Source organism: Pithys albifrons, chromosome 29 (genome assembly GCF_047495875.1).
Source record: "Pithys albifrons albifrons isolate INPA30051 chromosome 29, PitAlb_v1, whole genome shotgun sequence".
NCBI classification, from domain to species: Eukaryota; Metazoa; Chordata; class Aves; order Passeriformes; family Thamnophilidae; genus Pithys; species Pithys albifrons.
In genome coordinates, this window is record NC_092486.1 from 250510 (window position 1) to 274869 (window position 24360).

At 60.3% G+C, this 24360-nt stretch overlaps 3 protein-coding genes across 3 annotated transcripts; 2 read left to right on the top strand and 1 right to left on the bottom strand.

Annotated features, from left to right (window-relative positions):
- Positions 1–46: 46 nt before the first annotated feature.
- Positions 47–3813, bottom strand: CIAO1 (cytosolic iron-sulfur assembly component 1). Its single transcript, XM_071579134.1, has 7 exons — positions 3635–3813; positions 2351–2499; positions 2163–2274; positions 2000–2088; positions 1413–1614; positions 762–849; positions 47–454 (listed from the first exon to the last, which is right to left on the bottom strand). Exons 1-7 carry the CDS (start codon positions 3771–3773, stop codon positions 214–216), a joined length of 1020 nt encoding a protein of 339 aa, XP_071435235.1. The 5' UTR covers positions 3774–3813; the 3' UTR covers positions 47–213.
- Positions 3794–9386, top strand: TMEM127 (transmembrane protein 127). The gene is made up of 3 exons (XM_071579135.1): positions 3794–4547; positions 5917–6081; positions 7454–9386. The coding sequence occupies exons 1-3, from the start codon at positions 4310–4312 to the stop codon at positions 7759–7761; spliced, it is 711 nt and encodes a 236-aa protein (XP_071435236.1). The 5' UTR covers positions 3794–4309; the 3' UTR covers positions 7762–9386.
- Positions 9387–13464: 4078 nt separating this feature from the next.
- Positions 13465–20927, top strand: STARD7 (StAR related lipid transfer domain containing 7). Its single transcript, XM_071579191.1, has 8 exons — positions 13465–13805; positions 17233–17405; positions 17579–17628; positions 18008–18118; positions 18184–18266; positions 18477–18576; positions 19213–19297; positions 20120–20927. The coding sequence occupies exons 1-8, from the start codon at positions 13492–13494 to the stop codon at positions 20257–20259; spliced, it is 1056 nt and encodes a 351-aa protein (XP_071435292.1). The 5' UTR covers positions 13465–13491; the 3' UTR covers positions 20260–20927.
- Positions 20928–24360: the final 3433 nt, after the last annotated feature.

Here is a 24360-nt window from a genome sequence, read left to right on the forward strand (position 1 = left end):
GTAACCCCCTAAGCCACTTCTGAAAGGACAATCTGGAGGCTTCGGCCAAGAGATTATGGATTTATTGGGGGTGGTGGAGAGGGAGGGTGGAGAAAGTCCTGCTCCAAATTCCAAATCCAACCAGATCCTGGCACAGCTGTGTTCCTGGCCATGCAAAGTCCCACAGAGAGGGCTGGGGTGAGCTCAGTAGGACACCCCGGGGGTGTGGCCCCCTCAGCAGCCCTCGGGGCGCTGGTACTTCCAGAAGGCGATGTCCCCGTCATCGCTGCAGGACGCCAGCAGCCCTGGCTCCTTGGGGTTCCAGGCCACCCCGTTGACGTCCTGGGAGTGTGCCCTGGGCACGTGAGCAGCGAGGCTGAAGGTTGGCTGGGCCTCCTCCGACGTGGGGCTCTCCTCGAACACACGGATGGCATCGTCCCCACAGGCCGTGGCCAGAGCCCCTGTGAGGTGGCACCTGCAGGGGACACACAGAGGGGACAGTGCCCTGGGGAGGCGGCACCTGGAGGGATCACCGGGAGGGGATGGTGACCCAGGGAAGGACCTGGAGGTGTCATGGGTGTCACCATGAGGGGACCAAGCCCTGGGGAAGTAGCACTTGGCAGGGTCTCTGGAAGGGAACAGGGCCCCAGTGATGTGGCAACTGGAGGGGTCACCCAGAGGAAATAGGGCACCTTATTGTCCCGTGAGGTGACACATGGAGGGGTCATGGATGTCACCAGGAGGGAAAAGGGCTGGGTATGCCACCACCACCCCCCACTCACCAGGACACATCGTAGATGGTCCTGCTGTGGTACCCCGAGAGGGTGCACACGCACTTCCAGGTGGGATCGGAGCCACTGCAGGCCACACCTGGCAGGGAGGAGAGCAAGGTCAGTTCCCTTTCCCTCTCCTTTTTCCCTTTCCCTCACTCTCCTTTTACTTTCTTCTGTCCTTCTCCCTCTTCTTTCCTTCCCTTCCCCTCCCATTTCTCTCCCATTTCCTTCCCCTCTTCCTTTCCTTTCCCTCTTTCTCTCTTCCTCTCCCTCTCTCTTTTGACCCTCTTTCCTCACTCTTTCTTTTCCCTGTCCCCATTGCCTCCCCTCCCCCTTTCTCTTTATTTCTCCCCTCCCTTTTCCCTCTTCCACTGCTTTTCCTTTTCCTCTTCTTCCCCGCTCTTTTCACCTTCTTTTCCCTATTTTTCTTCTCCCTTTCCCTTTCTCTTTTCCCCCTGTGTCCTTTCCCTTTTTCTCCCCCTCTCCTTTCCCCTTTTCCTTTCTCCGTCTTTTCCCTTTTTTTCTCTCCCTTTTCCTTTTCCTCTCCTTCTCTGTCTCCCTTTTCACCTTCTCTCTTTTTCCTCTCCTTCTCCCTTTTTTCTTTCCCCTCCCTTTCACCTCTCCCTCCTCTCTCCCCTCTTTCCCCCCCAGTCCCCTCACCTTCCTGGTTCCCAGGGTCGTAGCGGCGCCAGATCCGGAGGGTCTTGTCATCACTGACGGATGCCAAACGTTCCCCTCCCTTCTCAAAGGCCACAGCCCAAACCGTGGACTCGTGGCCCTCCAGGGTGGCACAGCACACCCAGTCGTCCTCCTCCTCCCGGTACAGACGCACCGTGTCGTCGTAGCTGGCTGAGGCCAAGAGCTGGGGGGGCATGGGGGGCACACTGACCCCAAACCACTCTGGGGTGGCACCCCAGGAGCTGGGGGGCAAAGTGACCCTCAGTGGCTTGAGAGCGTTACCCAGGGGGGCAAACTGACCCTCACCCGCTCAAAAGGAGGACAGAACCCTGAGAGGAACCAGGGGGCACGGGGGCCCCAACCCTCACTGGGGCAGGAGGAGGCAGGATTGCGGGGCTGGAGGGGCATGGGGGGCTGACCCTCATCCACCCTGGGGCTGGGGCAGGCGAGAAGGGATCCCAGGAGATCCTGGGGGGCACTGGGGGCCTGTCTCTCACTGTGTTCCATGGCAGTGGGAGGTGGGAGAGGCGCTGGGGAGGGGCCAGGACCGGGCACTCTGGGGGACTCACCTCCTGGCTCGGGTGCCACACCACATGCTTCACATCCTGCGTGTGGGCGTTGAGGACACTCACACACTCGTACTCCTCCTCCTCATCCACTGCAAGACATGATGCTCAGGGGGGGTTTAGCTCAGCCACCGAGCCCTCCCAGGCCCCCCCAGCCCCTGCTCACCTTCCCACACCCACACGCTCTTGTCACGGCTGCAGGTGGCCAGCAGGGACCCCGAGGGCGCCCAGGCCACCGACTTCACCTCGTTCTCGTGCCCCTCGAGTGTGGCCACGCACTGCGGGGAGACAGGGCAGGCTGGGACAGGCTGGGGGGCACCAGGGGGTCCTGAGGGGACCTGGGGGGTGTCTCACCTCAAACCCATCCTCCTGCCGCTTCCATACGCAGGTGGTGCCGTCGAAGCTGGCAGAGGCCAGGTAGGAGCCGCAGGGGGACCAGGCGACCCTGCGCACCGTGCGCTGGTGCCCGTCCCCCAGCACCGCCCGGCATGTCCAGCCCGAGCCTGCCAGGAGGACAGAGCCTGGTGGGCACGGGACATGCCCCCGCCACACCCAGCACCGCCCAGCCACACCCAGCACCACCCGGCCACACCCAGCACCGCCAGGCCACACCCAGCACCGCCAGGCCACACCCAGCACTGTCAGGCCACACCCAGCACCACCCAGCCACACTCAGCACCACCCGGTCACACCCAGCACCACCCGGTCACACCCAGCACTACCCAGCCACACCCAGCACCGCCCTGGCCACACCCAGCACCGCCCCGGCCACACCCAGCACCACCCGGCCACACCCAGCACCGCCCCAGCCACACCCAGCACCGCCCCGGCCACACCCAGCACTGCCCTGGCCACACCCAGCACCGCCCTGGCCACACCCAGCACCACCCGGCCACACCCAGCACCACCCGGCCACACCCAGCACCGCTTGGCAACACACAGCACCACCCGGCCACACCCAGCACCACCCGGCCACACCCAGCACCGCCCCGGCCACACCCAGCACCGCCCCGGCCACACCCAGCACCGCCCCGGCCACACCCAGCACCGCCCGGTCACACCCAGCACCGCTTGGCAACACACAGCACCACCCAGCCACACCCAGCACCGCCAGGCCACACCCAGCACTGTCAGGCCACACCCAGCACCACCCAGCCACACTCAGCACCACCCGGTCACACCCAGCATCACCCAGCCACACCCAGCACCGCCAGGCCACACCCAGCACCGCCCCGGCCACACCCAGCACCGCCCCGGCCACACCCAGCACCACCCAGCCACACCCAGCACCGCCAGGCCACACCCAGCACAGCCCCGGCCGCACCCAGCACTGTCAGGCCGCACCCAGCACCGCCCAGCCACACCCTACCAGGGCAGGATGAGCCCTGAAGACACAGACGCGGCCTCGCCTCGGCCACACCCACAGTGGGGCTGTAGCCCCGCCCTCACTGCAGCCCCACCCCATGGCCCCGCCCTCCCGCAGCCCCGACCCCGCCTGCAGCTCCCCCGGGTCCCGTGCCCCTTCCCCACCCCCGGCACCGGGGCCCGCACCCACAGCCCCGTCAGTCCCGGGGCCCGCACCCACAGCCCCGTCAGTCCCGGGGCCCGCACCCACAGCCCCGGTCCCGGTTCCCGCACCTGCCCGGCCCCACACGCGCACGGCGCGGTCGCCGCCGCAGGACGCGAGCAGGGCCCCGCCGGGGCTCCAGGCCAGCGCCCAGCAGCGCGACTCGGGGTGTGCGGGGACCCGGCACAGCAGCGACAGCGCCTCGGGCATGGCGGGCCGCGACCGGAAGCAGCGGCGCCGGAACTGGGGCGGGGCCGGGGCCGCAGCCGCTGCCGGGAGACGCCGCCGGTGGGCCCGGGGCAGGTATCGAGGCGCCCGGGGCGGGTGTCGGGCCCGGGGCCGGTATCGAGGGGCCCGGTGCCGGTGCTGAGGTCGCGGGGCCGGTGCCGAGGTCGTGGGGCTGCTGTGGGGCCGGACCCGCAGCGGGGCGTTCCGGAGCCGCTGTCGGGGGTCGGGGCCGGTCTCGGTGGTGCCGGAGCCACTGCCGGTGAGCCCGGAGCTGCCTCTAGAGGGTCCGGTCTCCTTCCTGGTTGGTCCCGGGGCCGGTTTTCCTGCTGCCGGTGTTCCCGGGGCCGCTGTCGGAGCGTCCGGAGCGGGTGTCGGTGTGCCCGGGGCCGGTGTCCCGGGTGTTCCCGGTGTCAGTGTTCCCGGTGTCCCGGGTGTTCCCGGTGTCAGTGTTCCCGGTGTCCCGGGTGTTCCCGGTGTCAGTGTTCCCGGTGTCTCCGGTGCCCGCGGCCCCGGCCGCCATGTACGCTCCGGGCGGGTCGGCGGGGCCGGGCGGGCGGCGGCGGCGGGGCGGGCCGGGGTTGCCGAAGCAGCCGGAGCGGAGTTTGGCGTCGGCGCTGCCCGGGGCGCTGTCCATCACCGCGCTCTGCACCGCGCTGGCCGAGCCCGCCTGGCTGCGCATCCACGGCGGCACCTGCGCCCGCCAGGAGCTGGGGGTGGCCGATGTGCTGGGCTACGTGAACCCCGAGCTGCTCCGAGGTGAGAGCCCTGCCCCTGCCATCTCCCGCTTCCACCACTCCTGCCCCTGCCAGCCCCCTGCCCTGCACCCCATGCCCCTGCCATCCCCCCCTTCCACCCACCCTGCCCCTTCCCCCCCTGCCCCTTCCCCCCCTGCCCCTGCCCCCCATGCCCCTGCCCCCCATGCCCCTGCACTCTATGCCCCTGCACTCTATGCCCCTGCCATCCCCCCGCCCTGCACCCCCTGCACCCCCTCTGCCCCTGCCACCCCCCCTGCCCCTGCACCCCCCCTGCCCCTGCCACCCCCCCTGCCCCTGCCACCCCCCCTGCCCCTGCCACCCCCTCTGCCCCTGCCACCCCCTCTGCCCCTGCACCCCCTCTGCCCCTGCCCCCTATGCCCCTGTACCCCCTGCCCCTGCACCCCCTGCCCCTTCCAGCCCTTCAGTTCTTCTCCATCTCCTGCCATCCTCTTTGTCCCTTTTCCATCCCACTCCATTCTCTTCATCCCCTTCCAACCTCTTCCATGCCCCTGTGTGTCCCCTCTCTGTCCCACTCCATCGCCTTCCACCAACACCCCCTGCACCACTGTGTAAATTCAGCTCCAAATATAAAATGGTTTGCGTAGGAGGGACCTCAAAGCCCATCCACTTGCACCTCCTGCCATGGGCAGGGACACCTCCCACTAGCCCAGGTTGCTCCAAGTCCTGTCCAAGCTGGCCTGGGACACTTCCAGGGGTTGGGCAGCCACAGCTGCTCTGCCCAGCCTATGCCAGGGCCTGCCCACCATCATAGGGAAGAACTCCTTCCCAATATCACAATATCGCATCTAAATCTCCAGTTTTCCAGGAGGAGCCATTCCCCTTTGTGCTGCCTCTCCATCCCTTGTCCTGGAGCCCCTTTGGGCTGGGGAAGGGGCTCTGAGGTCACCCTGGAGCCTTCTCTTCTCCAGGCTGGACACCCCCAGCTCTCCCAGCCTGTTTCTATGGGTATAATTCCACCAGCAGCTGCATTCTGTGTCTGTTTTCCTGCTCTTGGTTACCTGTGGCCCTTGGAGAGGCCCCTTCCCACCTGTTTTTCCAGATTACTCACCCCCCTCAGCCACAGATGGAGCTGGAGACTCATCCCCCACGTGTCTTACACCAGCATGTTCATTAGTGCTAATTAACATGATATTTAAATGAATATTTGGATTGATTTATTAAAATCTGGGATGGTTTGGGGGATGGCAAGTGCTACAGCCCTTTCCCCTCCTTGTTTCCCCCATCATGCACCTTGTGGAATCTGGGGAGTTCTGGTGTAATCCCTAGAGGATCTGGACAGGCTCAGAACAGGGAGAGGTTTGGGTGGAAAAGAGGATGTTTTGAGTGTTCACCCTGTCCCTCTCTCCCAGATTACTGCATGAACCCACAGACGGTGCTGCTGCTCCGGGTCATCGCTGCCTTCTGCTTCCTGGGAATCCTGTGCAGCCTCTCGGCGTTTCTCCTGGACGTGTTCGGCCCCAAACACCCGGCACTGAAGATCACCCGGCGCTACGCCTTCGCCCACATCCTCACAGGTACATCCCGGGGGGATCCCAGGGAATCCCATGGGAAATCCCACGGGAAACCCTCACAGGGACATCCCACGGGAATCCCAGAGGAAATCCCACGGGAAACCCTCACAGGGACATCCCATGTGAATCCCACGGGAAACCCTCACAGGGACATCCCACAGGAAACCCTCACAGGGACATCCCATGTGAATCCCAGGGGAATCCCAGAGGAAATCCCACGGGAAACCCTCATAGGTACATCCCATGTGAATCCCAGGGGAATCCCACGGGAAACCCTCACAGGTACATCCCATGTGAATCCCAGGGGAATCCCACGGGAAACCCTCACAGGTACATCCCATGTGAATCCCACAGGAAATCCCATGGGAAACCCTCACAGGTACATCCAATGGGGAAATCCCCCAGGGAAATCTCATGAGGAAATCCCACGGGAAACCCTCACAGGGACATCCAAAGTGGAAATCCCACAGGGAAATCCAGTGAGGAAATTCTCACAGGTACATCCCACAGGGAAATCCCACAGGGAAATCCTCACAGGTACATTCAGTGGGGAAATCCCATGGGAAACCCTCACAGGTACATCCCAGGAGGAAATCCCACAGGGATCCCACAGGGAAATCCAAAGCTCCCGGGGTCCTTTTTCCATCCCCAACCCTTGAATGAATGGGAAAATAAATCCCTAAAGGCAGTTTTTTTAAGGATTGAGGATGAAATGCAGTGAAAATCAGGCTGAAATCTTGGGAGAAAAGAATTTGAAGGCAAAATACAGTGAAAATTAGGATGAAATTTTGGAGAAAATAAGGTCGAGGTGAAACACAGCTGCAATTTGGGTTAAGTCATGGGGAAGAAGGCTTGAAGATAAAATATGGATGAAATTTGAGTTAAATCTTGGGGGAAAAGAGGTTGAGGGTCAACAGCTCAACAGCTGGAGTCGAGGTTGAATTTGGGAGGAGCAGTCATTAACAGTCTCCCAAGGGTCTTAATTTTCCAAGAGCTCCCACAGCCCCTGCCTGGGGGAAAGGTCCCTTCTGCTGCCCCAGGAGCTCCAGGGACCTTCACCATCCCTTCTCCAGCCAGAATTCCTCATGTCCCTCCTGAGCAGCTCGGGGAACACCCAAATCCCTCTGCTGGGAACATCAAGCATCTCTTCACCCCTGGACCCCGAAAACACCCCTTTTCCCAGTATTTTTTGCTCTGGCTCATGGTTGGGATCCTCCACTGCGATTTTCCCTCATTTTGGCTGGATTTGGGGTGTTTGTGCCAGATTTCACCCCAAGCTCTCACACTCCACCTTGACCTTCTCCGGTTCATCCCAAACCAACCCCCTGACTGCTTTTTCCCCACTTTCCTGCCGGTCCTTCGCTGTCTCTCCCAGTCCTGCAATGTGCCACCGTCATCGGGTTCTGCTACTGGGCCTCGGAGCTGATCCTGGCGCAGCAGCAGCAGCACAAGAAGTACCACGGCTCTCAGGTCTACGTCACCTTCGCCGTCAGCTTCTACCTGGTGGCGGGGGCCGGGGGCGCCTCCATCCTGGCCACGGCCGCCAACCTGCTGCGGCACTACCCCACGGAGGAGGAGGAGCAGGCGCTGGAGCTGCTGTCAGAGATGGAGGAGAACGAGCCCTACCCTGCCGAGTACGAGGTGATCAACCAGTTCCAGCCCCCGCCAGCCTACACCCCCTGATCCTGCTTGGAATGTGCCCTCCGGCCCCAAGGCCCGCCTGCCCCGGCGCTCCCGGCGCTCTCATGGAGAGGCTTTTGGGACAGATCGGCAGCATTGGCTTCTGGCCTCGGTTCTGGAGCTCTGCAGCATCGGACGCTCCCCCACGCGGCTCCTCCTGGGAATGAGGGATCCTCAGTGTGGGATCCGCAGTTCTGGGAATGAGAGATCCAAAGGATCAGGGGTGGGGGATCCACCATTCTGGAATTGAGGGATGTGCCATTCACAATTCTTCTGGGAATGAGGGATCCGCAGTTCTGGGAGTGAGGGTTCCACAGGGTGGGATCCACAGTTCTCCTGGGAATGAGGGATCCACAATTCCCCTTGGAATGACTGGTGTGGGATGCACATTCTCACACTGGAGCTCCTTCCCCTTCTCCAAGGCCTCCAACGCCTGGGCACGTGTGGATATATTTATATATATTTATATCAGTGAAGCTCCTGCTGCTTTCCCGGGGCAGGAACGGCTCATCCTGCACAGCAGGAGGTGGAAATTCCCACTCCCAGCTCTCCATGCTCCTCTTTCTCCACCACTTGGACATTCTGCACTTTATTCCAGGCTCTGGGAAGGACTAGGACAGTTTTGAGGCCTCTGTCACAGCACAGGAAGGAAAACTCTGGGTTTTTTGGGATCATCCGTCTCCTGACGGCAAAATTTTGGGATTTTTAGCCAAAATAACCCCAGGCTTTGGCCCAGCCACAGCTCCCAGGAAACAGGAGGAGCCTGTGCTGGAAAAATCCTGGAGCTTTTATGCAAATCCCTCCACGCTGACTCCGCTCTCCTGCTTTTTACCCCAAATTCCATGTTTTTCTCTCCTGCTCTTGGTTTATTGCCCTGTTTCCCTCCTGAATCCCTGGGAGATGCTCCAGCCAGGAGCACCAGGAGAAGCTGATGCAGCATTCCCGACCTGGAGGAGGCATCCAGCAGATTTTGGGGCTATTTAAGGCAAATAATAAGGAAAAACTCATATAGGGATTTGTCAACCAGCACTGAAAATCCCACCAGGGACTCATGGAATGGTTTGGCTTGGAAGGACTCTAACGACCATTCGGGAAAGCCCCAGGCTGGCTCCGGGAAGGAATTTTAGGCCTGGAATAGGGCTTGGTTTAGATTCTCCCTCCACTGCTTTTATCCCTATTTTTCTGCTTTTTTGTCCCCATCCCTTTTCCCACCCTGCCCCTGGCTATGCAAGAGCTTTCTGCTCTCCGGGGTGGAATCTGGAAAACTCATCCCGGGAAAAGCCCTTTCCCAGCTCTGGGTGGCTCCAAGGGCCACATCGACACTAAACCCCCTCGAGGGTCCTGCAGGAAGAGCGGGAGGGACCCCGGGAATGGGGGTCGGGGGCTCCCAAAGGGCACATCCCGCAGGCTCTTCCTGGAATCCGACTGGGAGAGGCCATGGGATTCTCTGGATATGCAAGAAGGGGGTTGGGTGTAAATAGTTTGAGCTTAAACATTCTCAATTTGGGTTAAAAAAAAGCCACAAAGGGACAAATGATGTTTCCCTTGGGAGTTGGGGGGAGTTTGGGTTTGGGAATGTCGGGAGCCGCGGGATTTGAGGCTCCAGTGGGAATAAAGGGGTGCAAAGAGCTGTGTGTGGAGCTTATGTTTGGGACTAGGGAAGGGGGTCCTTGTGCTGCCCCTTGAAACATCTCAGGCTGGGCCCCTCTGGGCAGGGACCAGGGACCAGCCCCGAACTCCCAAACCAGCCCCGAACCCCTAAGACCTGCCTGACCACCCCAAACCCAGCCCTGAACCCCAAAATCCTGCCTGATCACCCCAAAATACCCAGCCCTAAACCCCCAAAACCCCAGTCCTGAAACCCAAAACAGCCCTGAACCCAAAACCCCTTCCTGATCACCCCAAAACCTGGCCCTGAAACTCAAAATTCTGCCTGACCACCCCAGTAAACAGCCCTGAACCCCCAAAACCAAACCTGAACCTCAAAAACCAGCCCCAAATTCAAAAAAACAGCCTGACATGGACCCCCTGCCCTGAATCCCCCCAGCCCCTGTGCCCACCCTCACTGCCCCCCATGACCGCCCCAAACCCCCCAACCCTCCCCATCACCCTGCAGTGCCCACCCATTGCCCCCCATAACCCACCAGCCCCATAACCGCCCCGGTCCCCCTAACCCCCGATCCCCATAACCCCCTGCCTGCCCCCACAGTCCCCACTAGCCCCCCATAACCCTCTGCCTGCCCCCACATCCCCAGTAGCCCCCCATAACCCCCTGCCTGCCCCCAGTTGTAGAATCACAGAATGGATTGGGTTTGAGAAGACCTCCGAGATCATCGAGTCCAACCCTTGGTCCAACTCCAGTCCCTTTACCAGATCATGGCACTCAGTGCCACGGCCAAGCTCAGTTTCAAACCCTCCAGGGATGGGGAATCCACCCCCTCTCTGGGCAGCCCATTCCAATCCCTGAGCACTCTCTCTGCAAAGAATTTCTTTCTGCTCTCCAACTTCAATTTCCCCTGGCAGAGCTTGAGCCCATCGTGCCCCCTTGTCCTATTGCTGAGTGCCTGGGAGAAGAGACCAACCCCCACCTGGCCACAACTTCCCTTCAGGCAGTTCCAGACAGTGCTGAGGTCACTTCTGAGCCTCCTCTTCTCCAGGCTGAACACCCCCAGCTCCCTCAGCCTCTCCCCACAGCACTTGTGCTCCAGTCCCTTCTCCAGCCTCGTTGCTCTTCTCAGTTGGATTGGGGGAGACCTCTGAGATCATCAAATCCAATCCTTGATCCAACCCCACTGGGATCACTCTGGCACTCTGTGCCCTGGGCTGTTGATCACAGTGGGGTTGGATCAAGACATGGTGGATTCTCTGTCCCTGGAGGTGTTTCAGAGGACACTCAGTGCCACATCCAGTCCCTTCTCCAGCCTCGTTGCTCTTCTCTGGCCCCGCTCCAGCCCCTCAATCTCTTGCCTCAACTGAGGGCCCCAGAACTGAACACAACACTCAAGGTGTGGCCTCCCCAAGGCAGAGTCCAGGGGAAGGGTCACTGCCCTGGGCCTGCTGGCCACGCTAGTTTGGATCCAGGCCAGGATCCCCTTGGCCTTCTTGGCCACCTGGGCACACTGGTGGCTCCTGTTGAGCTTCCTGTCCCTCAGTCCCCCCAGGTCCCTCTGCCTGGCTGCTCTCCAGCCACTCTGTGCCCAGCCTGGAGCGCTGCAGGGCTTGGGGTGGCCAAAGGGCAGGACCTGCACTTGGCCTTGTTGAACTCCATCCCACTGGAATCAGCCCATCCCTCAGGTCTCTCCAGATCCCTCTGCAGAGCCCTCCTGCCTTCCAGCAGGTCGACACTCCCTCCCAACTTGTTGTCAGCAGCAAATTTGCTGAGGATGGACTCAATCCCCTCATCTAAATCATCAATAAAGATGTTAAACAGGACTGGACCCAACACAGACCCCTGGGGACACCACTGGTGACCAGCTGGACACAGCTCCGCTCACCAGCACTCTCTGGGCCCGACCCCCCAGCTCCTGACCCAGCAGAGGGTACACCTGTCCCAGCCATGGGCTACCAGCTTTTCCAGGAGCATGTATGGGAGACAGTGTCAAAGGCCTTGCTGAAGTCCAGACAGACACATCCACAGCCTTCCCCTCATCCACCAGGTGGGTCACCTGATTGTAAAAGGAGATCAGGTTGGTCAGACAGGGCCTGCCCCTCCTAAACCCCTGCTGGCTGGGTCTGATCCCTTGTCCACCCTGAAGGTGCTGTGTGATTGCACTCAGGATGAACTGCTCCATAACCCTGCCAGGCACTGAGGTCAGGCTGACAGGCCTGGAGTTGCCAGGGTCAGCCTTGCAGACCTTTTTGTGGATTGGGGTGACATTCCCCAGCTTCCAACCATCTGGGACCTCCCCAGAGAGCCAGGACTGTTGGAAGATGATGGAGAGTGGCTTGGCAAGCTTTTCTGCCAGCTCCCTCATCACCCTGGGATGGATCCCATCTGGTCCCATAGACTTGTGAGGATCCAGCTGGCTCAGTAAGTCGGTCACTATTTCCTCCTGGAATACAGGAGGGCTATTCAGCTCCCTCTCCCTGTCCACCAGCTCCAGAGACCAGTTGTCTTGAGGGCCACCTGTCTTACTGGTGAAAACTGAGGCAAAGTAGGTGTTAAGTACCTCAGCCTTCTCCTCATCTTTGTTAACTATATTTCCCTCCAAGTCCAACAGAGAATGGAGGTTTTCCTTGCCCCTCCTTTTGTTATTAATGTATTTATAGCAGGACATTTTGTTATCCCTAACTGAAATAGCCAAATTAACTTCAAATTCCACTTTTCTTTCCCTGATTTTTTCCTGCATGACCCAGCTCTCTTCATAAATACTTCATAAGTAGCCAGCCCTTTTTTCCATAGTCTGTAAACTTTCTTTTTATCCCTGATTTCCTTCAGAATCTCCCTATTTAACCAAGCTGGCTGTTCTTCCCCCCCAGCTACCCTTTGGGCACACTGGGACAGCCTGTTCCTGTGCACTCAAAATTTCCTGCTAAAAACATGTCCATCCCTCCTGGACCCCCTTGCCTTTAAGGGTTGTTTCCCAGGGTATGCTCTGAATTAGTCTTTTGAATAGGCCAAATTCTGCCCTCTGGAAGTCCAAAGTAGAGGTTTTAATGGTGGCTCTCCTGACATCCCTGAGGACTGAAAATTCTGTTATTTCATGGTCACTGTGCCCCAAGCGGCCTCCAACCACTCCATCATCCACCGGCCCCTCTCTGTTTGTAACAGCAGGTCTAGCAGGGCCTTACCCCTGGTAGGCTCATTTACCAGTTGATGAAGGAAATTGTCCTCCATACACTGCAGGAACCTCCTTGACTGCCCCTTCTCTGCAGTGCTGAGCTCCCAGCAGGTATGGCAGGTTAAAGTCACCCACAGCAACAAGGGCTGGAGATCTGGAGACATCTGCCAGCTGCTTGTAGAACAATTCATCTCCTTCATCATCCTGGTTGGGCGGGATGTAGTCCCAGACAGCCCCCCATAACCCCCTGCCTGCCCCCGATAGCCCCCCATAACCCCCCGCCTGCCCCCACAGCCCCCCATAACCCCCTGCCTGCCCCCACAGCCCCCCCATAACCCCCTGCCTGCCCCCGATAGCCCCCCATAACCCCCCGCCTGTCCCGCACAGCCCCCCATAACCCCCCGCCTGTCCCCAATAGCCCCCCATAACCCCCAGCCTGCCCCCACAGCCCCCCATAACCCCCCGCCTGTCCCACACAGCCCCCCATAACCCCCACCTGTCCCCAATAGCCCCCCATAACCCCCCGCCTGTCCCACACAGCCCCCCATAACCCCCCGCCTGCCCCCACAGCCCCCCATAACCCCCCGCCTGCCCCCACAGCCCCCCATAACCCCCTGCCTGCCCCCGATAGCCCCCCATAACCCCCCGCCTGTCCCGCACAGCCCCCCATAACCCCCTGCCTGCCCCCACAGCCCCCCATAACCCCCTGCCTGCCCCCGATAGCCCCCCATAACCCCCCGTCTTCCCCCAATAGCCCCCTCAGGCTCCGCCCCTCAGGCCCCGCCCCCTCAGGCCCCGCCCCCTCAGGCCCCGCCCCTCGCGGGTGGCCGTGACGTCTCCTCTCGCCGCCCAATGGGCGCGCGGGGCGGGGCAGCCGCGGCCAATGGGCGCGCGGAGCGGCGCGGGGCGATGACGCAGCGCGGACGCGACGCGCGGCGGGCGGGCCGGCGGCATGTGGCGGCTCCTCGGGGCCGTCACCGCGCGGGGCCCCCGTTCGGCCCCCGGGACCGGCCCCGGCCCCAGACCGGCCCCGCTGCTCGCCCGTCACTGCGGCTGCGCGGCCGCGCACCGGGCGCGCCGGGCCTGGCGCGGCGGCCGCGGGGACGGCGCGGGAGGGGCCGCGGGAGGGGCGGGAGGGTCGTGGTGGTGGTGGCGGGGACCGCTCCGGGGCCGCCCCGCCCTCGCCGGCCCCGGCCGCCTCATGGCCGCGCTCGCCGGGGTGTTCGTGTGGGACGGGCAGCGCATCGAGGAGGAGGAGCTGCGGCGGTGCGTGCGCGGGGAACGGGGACAGGACACCGGGAACAGGACACTGGGGCGCCGGGAACGGGACAGCGGGAATGGGAATGGGGCACCGGCAACGGGGACTGGACACCCCCGGGAGTGGGGCACCGGGAACAGGACACTGGGGCGCTGGGGACGGGACACCCCTGGGAATGGCGCGGGAACGTCGGGACCAGCACCCCCCGTCCCGGCCCTAAAACCCCCAAATCCCCGGGATACTCCCCCCTCCCGACGCCGGGACCACCGGGGCGCTCCCGCCCCGCCCCCCGCGCCGGCCTCGGGGTCTCCCCGTGCCCGGGGTGCCCCCAAATCCCGGGGGATGCTCCCCCTTCCCAGGAGCTCCAGGCTTTGGGCCCCCCCACAGCCCCTGCTGAGATGTCCCTCCCCCCACTGGGGGCTCCCCTAAATCCTCAGAAGTGCCCCCTAAATTTCCTGGCATGGGAATGCCCTCCCAAACCTGTCCTGGGGGTGCCCCCGTTTTTTGGGATGCCGGAGGGGGGCACCATTCCCTAAATCCCGTCCCCGTGTGGTGCCCCCCGATTGGACCTTGGGCTGTTCCCCAGATCCCTCCCCAGAATTCCTGGGTGGGGGGGCTGAGGTGTCCCCTCCAGCCCCAGACGTTGGGATGCTGCCTGGGGGTGGGGTTTGGAATTCTCCCCATGGAAAAGGGGGTTCCCCCCTCATCCCATTGCTGGGGATCCCCATAACTCATCCCTGAGCTTTGGGGGGCTGGGACACCCCAAAATCCCGTGGGATGGAGGTGGAGGGACCCCTCCACCCTCTCCAGCTGCTCTTGGAGTGTCCTTGGAATTTTGGGGCTTCCTTGGGGATTCATTTCTTTAATTACCCTGATGACTCAACAGGGGGTAATTAACCATTAATGGGACACTTGGGATCCAGAATTCCACATCCAGGTTCCTCATCCCACAGGGATTAATCACCCAGAGTTTGATAAGCACTTTAGTTAAGGCTTAATTAACCCTGGAGCTAACGAGGAATCCTCCCCACCCCCCTCGTGGCACCCCTGGGGATTTTTGGGAGATTCCCCGCTGGGATAAAGGCCCAAATCCCAGTTTTATTCTCCCCAAAGGGGCCTTTGGGATTGGGGATAAACCCTGAGGAGTTTTCCAGTGGCTCAGCAGGGCTGGGCTTAGTCCTGGGATTAAAACCAGGCAGGATTTCCTTGCTCAAGGTCATGCCTTGAGCCTCCTCACCTGGATTTAAATCCCAAATCCTCTTCCCAGGCCTTTTTCCAGGCACAGGAATGTTCCCTTGGATTCTTCCTCTTAATTTTTCCTTTCTCCTCCTTCCATGAATTTCCTTGCCCTCTCCAGCCAGTAAAGTCCCCAGTGGGGTCTCTGCTGGAATTCTGGGAGGTCTTGGCAGGCAGAAATTTCCCTCTCCTCTTCCAAATCCAACATTTTTGCCCGGACAGGTGGGAATGTGCCCCAAACCAATCCCAGAAATCCCTGAGGAGAATCCCTTTTCCTCGGGGTTGGCTCCTCGTGGCACCTCCCGGGGTGTCACTCAACTCCCAGTTCTCCTTCCTGCTTGGCAAAGGCTTGTTTTTCCTTGGAAAAAATGGAATTCCTTGTTGGGAGGAGCCCTGGGGAGGGTCAGACGTGTCCCAGTTGGACACACAGGGCTGGGAAGCATCTCCAGTGTCCCCTTGGTGTCCCTTTGGTCCTGATCCGGGGCCTCCTCGGGTTGGGCTGTGCTGAGATGGAGCCACTGCCGAGATTGGGAACGTCATCCCTCAGTGATTAATTAATTAATGGAGTCTGGGAATGACAAGGAGCAGGTCTGGACGTCCGGGCTTGGGAGTGGCTTCGGGATGCTCCAATCCCATGTCCCTTCCCAGGGAGCTGGGAATCAGGGATGGTGTTCCTGTGCTGGGAAGGGAGCAGAGCGGGCACAGCCTCGTTCCCTGCAGATCAATCCCAGGGCTGTGGTTTTCCTGGCTGGGCAGGATGGATTTGGGGAAGAAGGAGAGCCTTGCTCTGTGTCCCAGTTGGATCCTGTCCCATGTTCCCCTGGGATCGTTCCCAGCCCCCCATTCCCAGCTCTCTGCCCTTGTATCCCATCTCTGCTGCCTCACCCGGCTCTTGGGAATGCTGCTGCTCTATGGAAGGAGCTGCTCCTGGAGGGAGGGGCAGGGGCTGGAATGGCTCATCCCGAGGTGGGAAGGGCAGGATGGGGCTCAGAGCAGAGGCTGGAGGAGCCTCAGTCCCGGGGGAATCCCTGCGGAAAACAAGCCTGTGGATCCAGCTGCTGCTGTGGAACTTTGGGAGCTGCCTGGAGAACTGAACTGGCATGGGGGTGGTTTCCAGGGAATGGGAACACGAGCTCAGCCGGACTGGCTGGTCCTGGCTTGTTAATTCCAGCTCTGTTTGTTAATTACCTGCGTACAATTAGTGCCTCGGGAGCGCCAGGAAAATCTTCCCTCTCCATGGGCATTCCTGGGAGCTGCAGCTGCTCCCAGGGATTTTCCGAGGGGGGGGAGTGAGGGGGGGCAGTTCCCAGTCCTCTTCCCACTGGATATTTGGGATTTGAGATCCAGTTTGATCCAGGGCTTTCTCCAACTCCTTCCCTCTCCTGATTCCCATTTTCTGCTCCAGCTGCCATGGGAGATTCCCCTCTTCCCGCTGTCCTGAGCCATCCCACCCCCTGGAACAGCAGGAGCCCCATTCCCACTTTTTTTTCTCCCCCAAATTCCAATCCTTGGCATGAGCTGGGAGGGATTTGTAGCTCTGTCCCAATGTCCTGAGCCGTTCCCTGCAGGAATTTGGTGCTCCTGGAGAACTCCAGTGCTTGCTTTACAAAGCCTTGAGTCTCCCAAAAGTCTCATTCCAGCCACTAAATCCTCTGGGAAAAAGCCTTGTAGGGTGTTCCCAGGGCATCCGGAGCCTGGATAGAGCTTGGAATATTGAGGGAATGCCACCCCCTCCCAAATTCCCTCCTGGTTGAATTTCACTGTTTTTTCTTGGCTCCTTAACTCTCTCCCTGTGGGATGTGAGCAGCTCCACAGGGAATTTTGGTGCCTCCACATCCTACTTTTCCTTAAATCCACCTCCTTCCCATCCCATCCTGCTCAGTTTCGACCCAGCCAGGAAAACAAATCCTGCTCTGCAACTCCTGAGGGTTATTTTTCCTTAGGGAAAGGCTGATATTCCCAAAAACTGGGTTTCCACCAGAGGAAAAACAGGAATAGGGACGAGAGGGCACATTTTCCAAACCCAGGCAGCTCTTCCCACACTAGAAACTGGGATTTCCATGCCATTCCTACACCCAAAACTGATTTCCTGTCCCTCTCCCAGAATCCGGGGGGCTTTTCCCGGCCTGGGGGGCTCTGTGGCTCCAGGATGCTCCCAGGGGCTGGGTCTTGACTCCTGGTGGGATTTCATTCTGGCAGCTCCGCGCAGGAGATGAAGCACATGGAGAACCTTTCCAGCCTGGCCCAGGGGAACAGCCCTGGGGAATTGCAGCCCTCGGAGCGGGAGCAGCGCTGGGAGCTGATCATGGATAAGAAGCACTTCCGGCTGTGGCGGAGGCCGATCCAGGGATCCCACCTGTACCAGTACCGAGGTATCCGAAGCTTTCCCAGCTCCCCTGAGACTGAGCCTCACTCATCCCTGGCCTGAGAGAAAACAGGAATTGCCATCCTTTGCATCCCTTCCCTGCTGCTCCATCCCCCTTTATCCCTCCTGGCCCTGCCCTGGGATCAGCAGGTGCTCATTCCCAGGCTCTGTTTTCTGCAGTGTTTGGATCCTACACGGATGTGACTCCCAGGCAGTTCTTCAATGTCCAGGTGAGCAGCACCTTTGGAATTGCCTTGGGGGTGGGATGGAGCTCCAGGAGCCTCTTCCAGAGGGTGGGATGGGGAAGCAGGGAATATTCCCTTCCTGTTGTGCCATTTGCATGATCCAGAGTCGATCCTGGGGGATTATCCCGTGCTCCAGGTGGGGTTTGCTGCTGGAAGTGAAGGATTGGCACACACGGGCTGCAGGATCACAGGGAATTCCTGATTGCTCTTTCCCAACTTCCAGACTTCTCCAGGATATTAATAATTCCCTGCCTGCCCATGACACTGATTATTCCCACAGGAAACAAAGGAGGAAAAGGGATATTTCCCTCCCTTTATCCCCCTTGCTGGAACTTCTGCTGACTCAGCTTCCCTCCCTTCCCAGCTGGACACCGAATATCGGAAAAAATGGGATTCCTTGGTCATCAAACTGGACGTGATCGAGCGGGACGTGGTGACGGGGTCGGAGGTGATCCATTGGGTCACCCACTTCCCGGTGAGTGCCACCCGGGGGGGGCCGGGAGGGGCCGGAGCGGGCGCTGATCCCGCCCTGTCCCGCAGTATCCCATGTATTCCCGGGATTACGTCTACGTCCGGCGCTACAACGTGGACAAGGAGAACAACCTGATGGTGCTGGTGTCACGGTGGGTGTTCCTGGCCTCATCCTGCCCTTCCATCCCTACAGACCCGTTGGCAGCTGCAGTTAACTGTGTTAACCCACCTCGGTCCCACTGGGGTCAGCTGTTTGGGGGGAAAAATTGCAGTTTTGTACCCCCACCTCCAAAATCCTGGTGGATTCTGGGGGGAGTTCCTGCCCGGTGCTCACCTGGGGGTGCTCCTGCTCCTCCTCCCAGGGCTGTGGAGCATCCCGGCGTTCCCGAAGATCCCGAGTACGTGCGGGTCAGGACCTACGAGTCCCAGATGGTGATCCGGCCCCACAAAACCTTTGATGAGGTAAATCTGGGAACGGGGGTGGAAAACCTGGCATGAGAAGGATCCAGATAGTGCTCCAGGGGGAGCTGCTCCTTCTGCTGTGGGAGGTGGGGGAATAATCTGAAAATTGGGAAAGTTCAGCATTAGGGGTTGGATTTGCTGATCCTTAAGGTCCTTTCCAGCCCAAATCATTCCGTCAATCTATGGAACAGGGATGAGCAGTTTTTCCAAAGGCAAGGAAAACCCATCTATGTGTGGCTTGGGAAGGATTTGCAGCTCTATCCCAATATCCTGCAACTTGCCCTGCAGGAATTTGGGAGAGCCAAACGCTCCCCTTCAGAGCTCCCTTGACAAAGCCTTGAGTCTCCCAAGTCTCATTCCAAGCACTAAGTCCTCCTGGAAAAAGCCTTGGGTATTCCTAGGGAATCCAGAGCCTGGACAGAGCATGGAATACTCAGGAAATGCCACCTACTCCTCCCAATTTCCCTCCTGGTGGGATTTCAGTGGGTCTTTCCTCAATGCTCTCAAAGGCTCCGGCAGCTTTTGCTGTGGGATGTGAGTGGCTCCACAGGGAATTGTTGTCTCCCCGGGGGGGTGGGAGTGGCCCCAGCGGGATTTGGGATGTGCTGGGGATCCCAGGAATGCTTTTCCCCCCAGAATGGGTTCGATTACCTGCTCACCTACAGCGACAACCCCCAGACGGTGTTCCCGCGGTACTGCGTCAGCTGGATGGTGTCCAGCGGTGAGTGCCGGGAATTCCCTCGGGATCCTCCCGCCCCGCTCCTGCCGAGGGGGAGGGGGGGACACACGCACGTGGAGGGGCTGCAAAAGTGACATTCTGGGGGGAGTTTTGGTGCGTTTTTGTTGCTTTTCCTCATCACCAGGAGGAGAATCCAACCCAGGATTCCTGGATGGGAGGAGAACAGGGATTGGTGCTCAAGGGTATTCCGTGAAATAGAGAATCAGAGAAAGGAAGAATCCAGAGGGGAACAAAGAATCAGGAGGCAAAGGAAAATTTAGGGGAAAAGGAGCTGGAAGGGAAAGAAAGAATCAGGAGGGGTAGTTAAAATTGGGAGGGGAAGGAAAAATTAGGAGGGAAAAGAATTTTAAGGGAAAAAAAAATCAGGAGGGAAAGGAAAGATTAGGAAGGATGGGAAGAATTGGGAGGGATGAGAAGAATCAGGAAAGAAAGGAAAAATCTGGAGGGGGAAAATAGGAGAAGGGAAAAATCTAGAGGGAAAAAGTCAGGAGGGAAAATAAAAACTGGGAGGAGAAAGAGAAGGGAAGAGGAAAATTTGGGAAAACCGAGAACATCTGAGGGGCAAGAAGCAGGAGGGAAAGGAAAAATCGGGAGGGGAAAAAATGAGATAAAGGGAAAATTGGGAGGGGAAAAGAAGAATCAGGAAGGAAAGAAGAATTAGGAGGGAAAAAAGAGAAGGGGAAAACCAGGAGGGAAAAGAGGAATCAGGAGAGATGGGGATGAAGCTGGAGCAGAGGGCAGGTTGGGAGCCTCTTCCCTCAGCATCTGCGATCCCAGCGGGCTCCCCGCCCTCCCCTTTCCCAGGAATGCCAGATTTCCTGGAGAAGCTGCATTCGGCGGCGCTGAAGGCCAAGAAGATGGAGCTGGAGGTCAGGGATTACCTGGCCAAGGGCCCAGACACGGCCCCGGAGCCCTGTGGCCCCGCCCAGCTGGAATACGCCTGAGGAATTCCGGGAATTGCCTCCGGACAGGGACCTGTGCTCTGGGATTTCATCCCTGTTTTCCCTCCCCATCCCATTCCCGATGCTCAGGGACCGGGATGTGTCCCCTCCTGCTGCGTGTCCATGGTGGAATCCTCGTCTCCTTGTCGATGTTTCCTCATCCCAACAGTGAAAACACCCGGAATTCCCACTCCTCATCCCTTCTTGGACACTCCAGCTGGAATGTTTTTGGGATGTGGTGGCACAGCAAGGATGGGTGATGATGCTCCACCTCACCATTTCCAGGGGCTTCCCCCCCAAAAAAGACCCTTCAACCTCCTTATCCCATTGGAATTACTGGGATGGGTTGGGATCATTGCAACGGGGGATTGGGATTACTGGGAAGGGGCGTCTGAACTGGTGAAACTGAGAAAAAAGGCAGTTTGGGGGTTTTCAGGGCCTGGGGGACGCTGGTGCTGCCCTGGGTCACCCTGAGCCCCCTACCCAGTTTGGGGGTCTCCATCGACCTCGGGGATCTGGAAAAAGTCGGAGCAGGGAAACTACTTAATAAATATCCAGGATCCTCATTAGCTCCTAATTAACAACCCAGTAACCAATTTTCAAGGGTTTGCTCCCCCCCTGCCCCTTAAATCATCACTATAAATTCCCACTTTATAATAAATTTATCCGAATTTTATCACCCCTTCGGAGCATCTGATTGTCCCTCTCCCCCCTTCCCAAACTCCCTGCCCCCCAGCCCAATTAGTGCCATTAATTAATGAGGAAAAGCTCCAGGAGGAGGAGTGTCCCCTACAGAGGGAAACTGGGGGGAGTTCAGTGGGTCCCACCTTCCCATAGGTGGAATTTTTGGGGAGTGGGTTCCAGTGGGATCCCTAAAATAGAATTTGGGGGGGGGAGAGGATTCCACTGATACCCAACCCCCCCATGGATGGAATTTTGGGGAGAGGAGGTTCAATGGGATCAATCTACCCCTGGAATGGCATTTGGGGGAGACTGTTTTCTGGTGGGTTCCACCCACACCTTGCATGGAATTTTGGGGGGTTTCCCAGTATTTTGGGGAGTTTTGGTAGGAGGAGGGGCTTGACCCCCCACCTGGGGTGTATTTCCTGCCCCCACAAAGGGAGCAGCACTGGGGGGAGCACCCACAGTTCCCAGATCCCACCCTGACCCCCCCCAGGAATTGCAGGCCCTGGAATGCCAGCGGTGGGACACACCTTTATTGCACACACAGAGCAGCAGGCAGCGGGAGCGGGGTGGGGGCAGGGAGGACGAGGGGCGGCTGTGACACCCCCCCCTCAGCCCCCCCATATGCCGTGGGGTTTGGGGGAAGGGGCGTTTTCCCTGAGTTTCCCCATCCTAAATTCCCCCCAGGGTGGCTCAGACTGGGGGTGCCCCAAGGAGCCTCGTACCAAGACCCCCCGGAGAACCTCGTACCAGGGACCTCCTGGGGGTACCCCTGGTGGGATCTCATCCCTGGGGGTCCCCCCGTGTCCCTCTGGGGGGTCACAGCAGGTTCTTGTTGCGTTTGGGGACGATTTTCCGCACGGTGCGGCGCTCCGAGATGTTCCTCCTGACGCGCACGGCGGGGCCCGGAGGGGGCTCGGGGGCCAGCGAGGGGCTTGAGTGGGCCTTGGTGAGTGTGGGGGGCTCCGGGGGGGCCCCCCCTGCCCGCGCCTCCCACCTCTCCAGGTCCTGCACACCCGAGCTCAGCCACGTCTCCAGCACCTGCACGTAGGTCTCGTAGCGCCGGCGCTGGGGGCGGCACGGGGGGTCGGTCCAGGTCACCTCTGTGTCCCAGGGTCACCACCCGTGTCCCCTCCTGCTCCTGGGGTCCCTCTGACCCACAGCAGTGTCCATCCCATGGGGAAAATAGGGCTGGAGATGAGTCACCACCATAGGGAGATTTCTGGTATCCCAGGTGTCCCCAGTGTCCTGATATCCCCAATGTCCTTGGTGTTCCCCATGTCCCACAGTGTCAACTCTCCCATGGAAAAGATGAGAATAGAGATGGGCCACCACCATAGCGACATTCCTGGTGTCCCACCTGTCCTTGGTGTCCTGGTATTCCCTGTGTCCCCAATGTCCCTAGTGTCCTGATGTCCCCATTGTCCCTGATGTCCATGGTATCTCTGACATCCCAGGTGTTCCCCCTGTCCCAGGTGTCCCCAGTGTCCCTGCTCTCCTGATGTCCCAGGTGTCCCTGCTGTCCCGGTGGCCCGCCCACCTCCTCCATCAGGAATTCCTTCTTGACCCGATACTCGTCCAGGTCTCGGGCGCGGCCCCTGCCCTCGGGGAGGTGCCTCTGGTGCTCCAGGAGCTCCTGGGCCACCCTCTCCAGCCACTGCTCGTGGCACCGGAGCTGCTCCTCCTGCCGTGGGGGACACGGGGGTGGGCGCGGGTGGGGCCAGAGCTGACTCCCACCCCACCCCCCGGGGGCTCATGGGGGACTGGGGGGAGGGTGGGGGTGGTGGGCACCCAGGGGTGTCGCCCCCTCATTTGGGGGCGCTTGGGAGGCTATTGGGGGGATGGGGGTGGTGGGCACCCATGGGTGCACCCCCCAGACTGAGGGGGCTCACGGAGGGGCTGCAGGGAGGGTGGGGCTGACAGACCGCTGGGTGCCCCCCAAGTTGGGGGTCCCGGGGGGCTCACCGGGGGGCTCCTGCTGGGGGTGATGGGCGGCCACGGATGCCCCCTAAGTTGGGGGTCCCGGGGGGCTCACCGGGGGGCTCCTGCTGGGGGCCGTGGGCAGGATGGGCCTCACGAAGCGCCGCTGGGACCCGACGGCTGCGGGGAACGGGGGGGAGGAGAACAGCGCGGCCACGAGATTGATGCGGGAGATCCAGGACAGCATCTCCTCGGGGGTCCTGCGGGGTGACGTCATCAGTGACGCCATCGGTGACCTCATGTCCCCCGCGCCCCCCGGTCGGTCACTCACGGCGCCTGGAAGAGGAAGAGCCTCCTCTCCGCCGTCTGCAGCCGGAACACGTTGGGCCGCTTGGTGTATTTGGGGGCTCTCTCGGCCAGCGCGTGGTGCACCCCCAGGGGCTCCTCGGCTCCCCCCCCCCTCCTCCGGGGCGGCCCCAGCGGGGTCTGGCTCCGAGGGGCGCCGGGAGACCCCCCGGGACCCGCCCCCAGGCTTGAGGAAGAAGAGGAAGGTCCCGCGGAGAACAGCCTGGAAGGGCTTCCAGCCCCGACGGCCCCACGGGGCTGGGCGGAATGTGGGTGGGACACCAGGACAGCCCAAAAACACCCCCCGGGGATGGGACCCCCCCACGGTGAAACAGAGCCTGGGGGTGGGACCCCCTAAACAGCCCACGTGGCCCCGTGTTTGTGTCCCACCCCCGAACCCCAACACTCCCCCAAGCTACCCTTTGGGCCCCAAAAAGTCCCCAAATCTGTCTCCAAAACACAAAATATCACAAATCTACCCCCCCCAGGGTCCCAACAGACCCCAAATCTGCCCCCAAACTGCCCCAGATCTGCCCCCCCTCCCCAACCCAACCGACGCCAAATATGCCCTTCCCCGAGTCCAAACTACCCCAATTCCACACCCTGGACCCTCTAAATGCCCAATCTGTCCCCAAAACACTCCAGATCTGCCCCACCCAGACCCAAACACACCCCAAATATGCCCCCTCAAGCCCCCAGTCTCCCCCAGATCTTACCCCTGGATCCCCAAACTCCAAATCTTACCCCAATCCACCCCAAATCTGCCCCAACCAGAGCCCAAACCACCCCAGATCTGCCCCTCTGAAGCCCCCAAAACCCCAAACCACTCCAAAACCTGCCCCCAATCCCCCCAACCCACCCCAATTCTCCCCCCTGTACTCCAAGCCCCCTCAGCCCCCCCAGATTCCCCCAAACTCACTTTTCTTGCCATCAGCTTCTGCCAGGACCTTCCTGGCCAACCACCCCCTGCGGAAGGTGACGGCCCCTGCCCCCCCCGGCAGCTCCGGGCTTGGGGGGGAGCTCTTCTTCCCCCCCCCGGCCTCTTCCTCCTCCTCCTCCTCCCTATGGAACATTCAGGATCACAGGGAGCCCCCACCCCGACCCTCAAATCCCCCCAAATCCTCCCTACTCACGTTGCCCACTCCAACTTCTTGC

Excerpts from the sequence above, each read along its gene's own strand:
- CIAO1 (XM_071579134.1), bottom strand. The coding sequence starts at position 3,773 with ATGCCCGAGGCGCTGTCGCTGCTGTGCCGGGTCCCCGCACACCCCGAG. Across the intron at positions 2,500-3,634 it reads GCGCGTGTGGGGCCGGGCAG|GCTCGGGCTGGACATGCCGG; the intron begins GTGCGGGAACCG and ends TCCTCCTGGCAG. Across the intron at positions 455-761 it reads ACCATCTACGATGTGTCCTG|GTGCCACCTCACAGGGGCTC; the intron begins GTGAGTGGGGGG and ends TGTCCCCTGCAG.
- STARD7 (XM_071579191.1), top strand. The coding sequence starts at position 13,492 with ATGTGGCGGCTCCTCGGGGCCGTCACCGCGCGGGGCCCCCGTTCGGCC. Across the intron at positions 17,629-18,007 it reads GGCAGTTCTTCAATGTCCAG|CTGGACACCGAATATCGGAA; the intron begins GTGAGCAGCACC and ends CTCCCTTCCCAG. Across the intron at positions 18,119-18,183 it reads ATTGGGTCACCCACTTCCCG|TATCCCATGTATTCCCGGGA; the intron begins GTGAGTGCCACC and ends CCTGTCCCGCAG.
- TMEM127 (XM_071579135.1), top strand. The coding sequence starts at position 4,310 with ATGTACGCTCCGGGCGGGTCGGCGGGGCCGGGCGGGCGGCGGCGGCGG. Across the intron at positions 4,548-5,916 it reads GAACCCCGAGCTGCTCCGAG|ATTACTGCATGAACCCACAG; the intron begins GTGAGAGCCCTG and ends CCTCTCTCCCAG. Across the intron at positions 6,082-7,453 it reads CTTCGCCCACATCCTCACAG|TCCTGCAATGTGCCACCGTC; the intron begins GTACATCCCGGG and ends TGTCTCTCCCAG.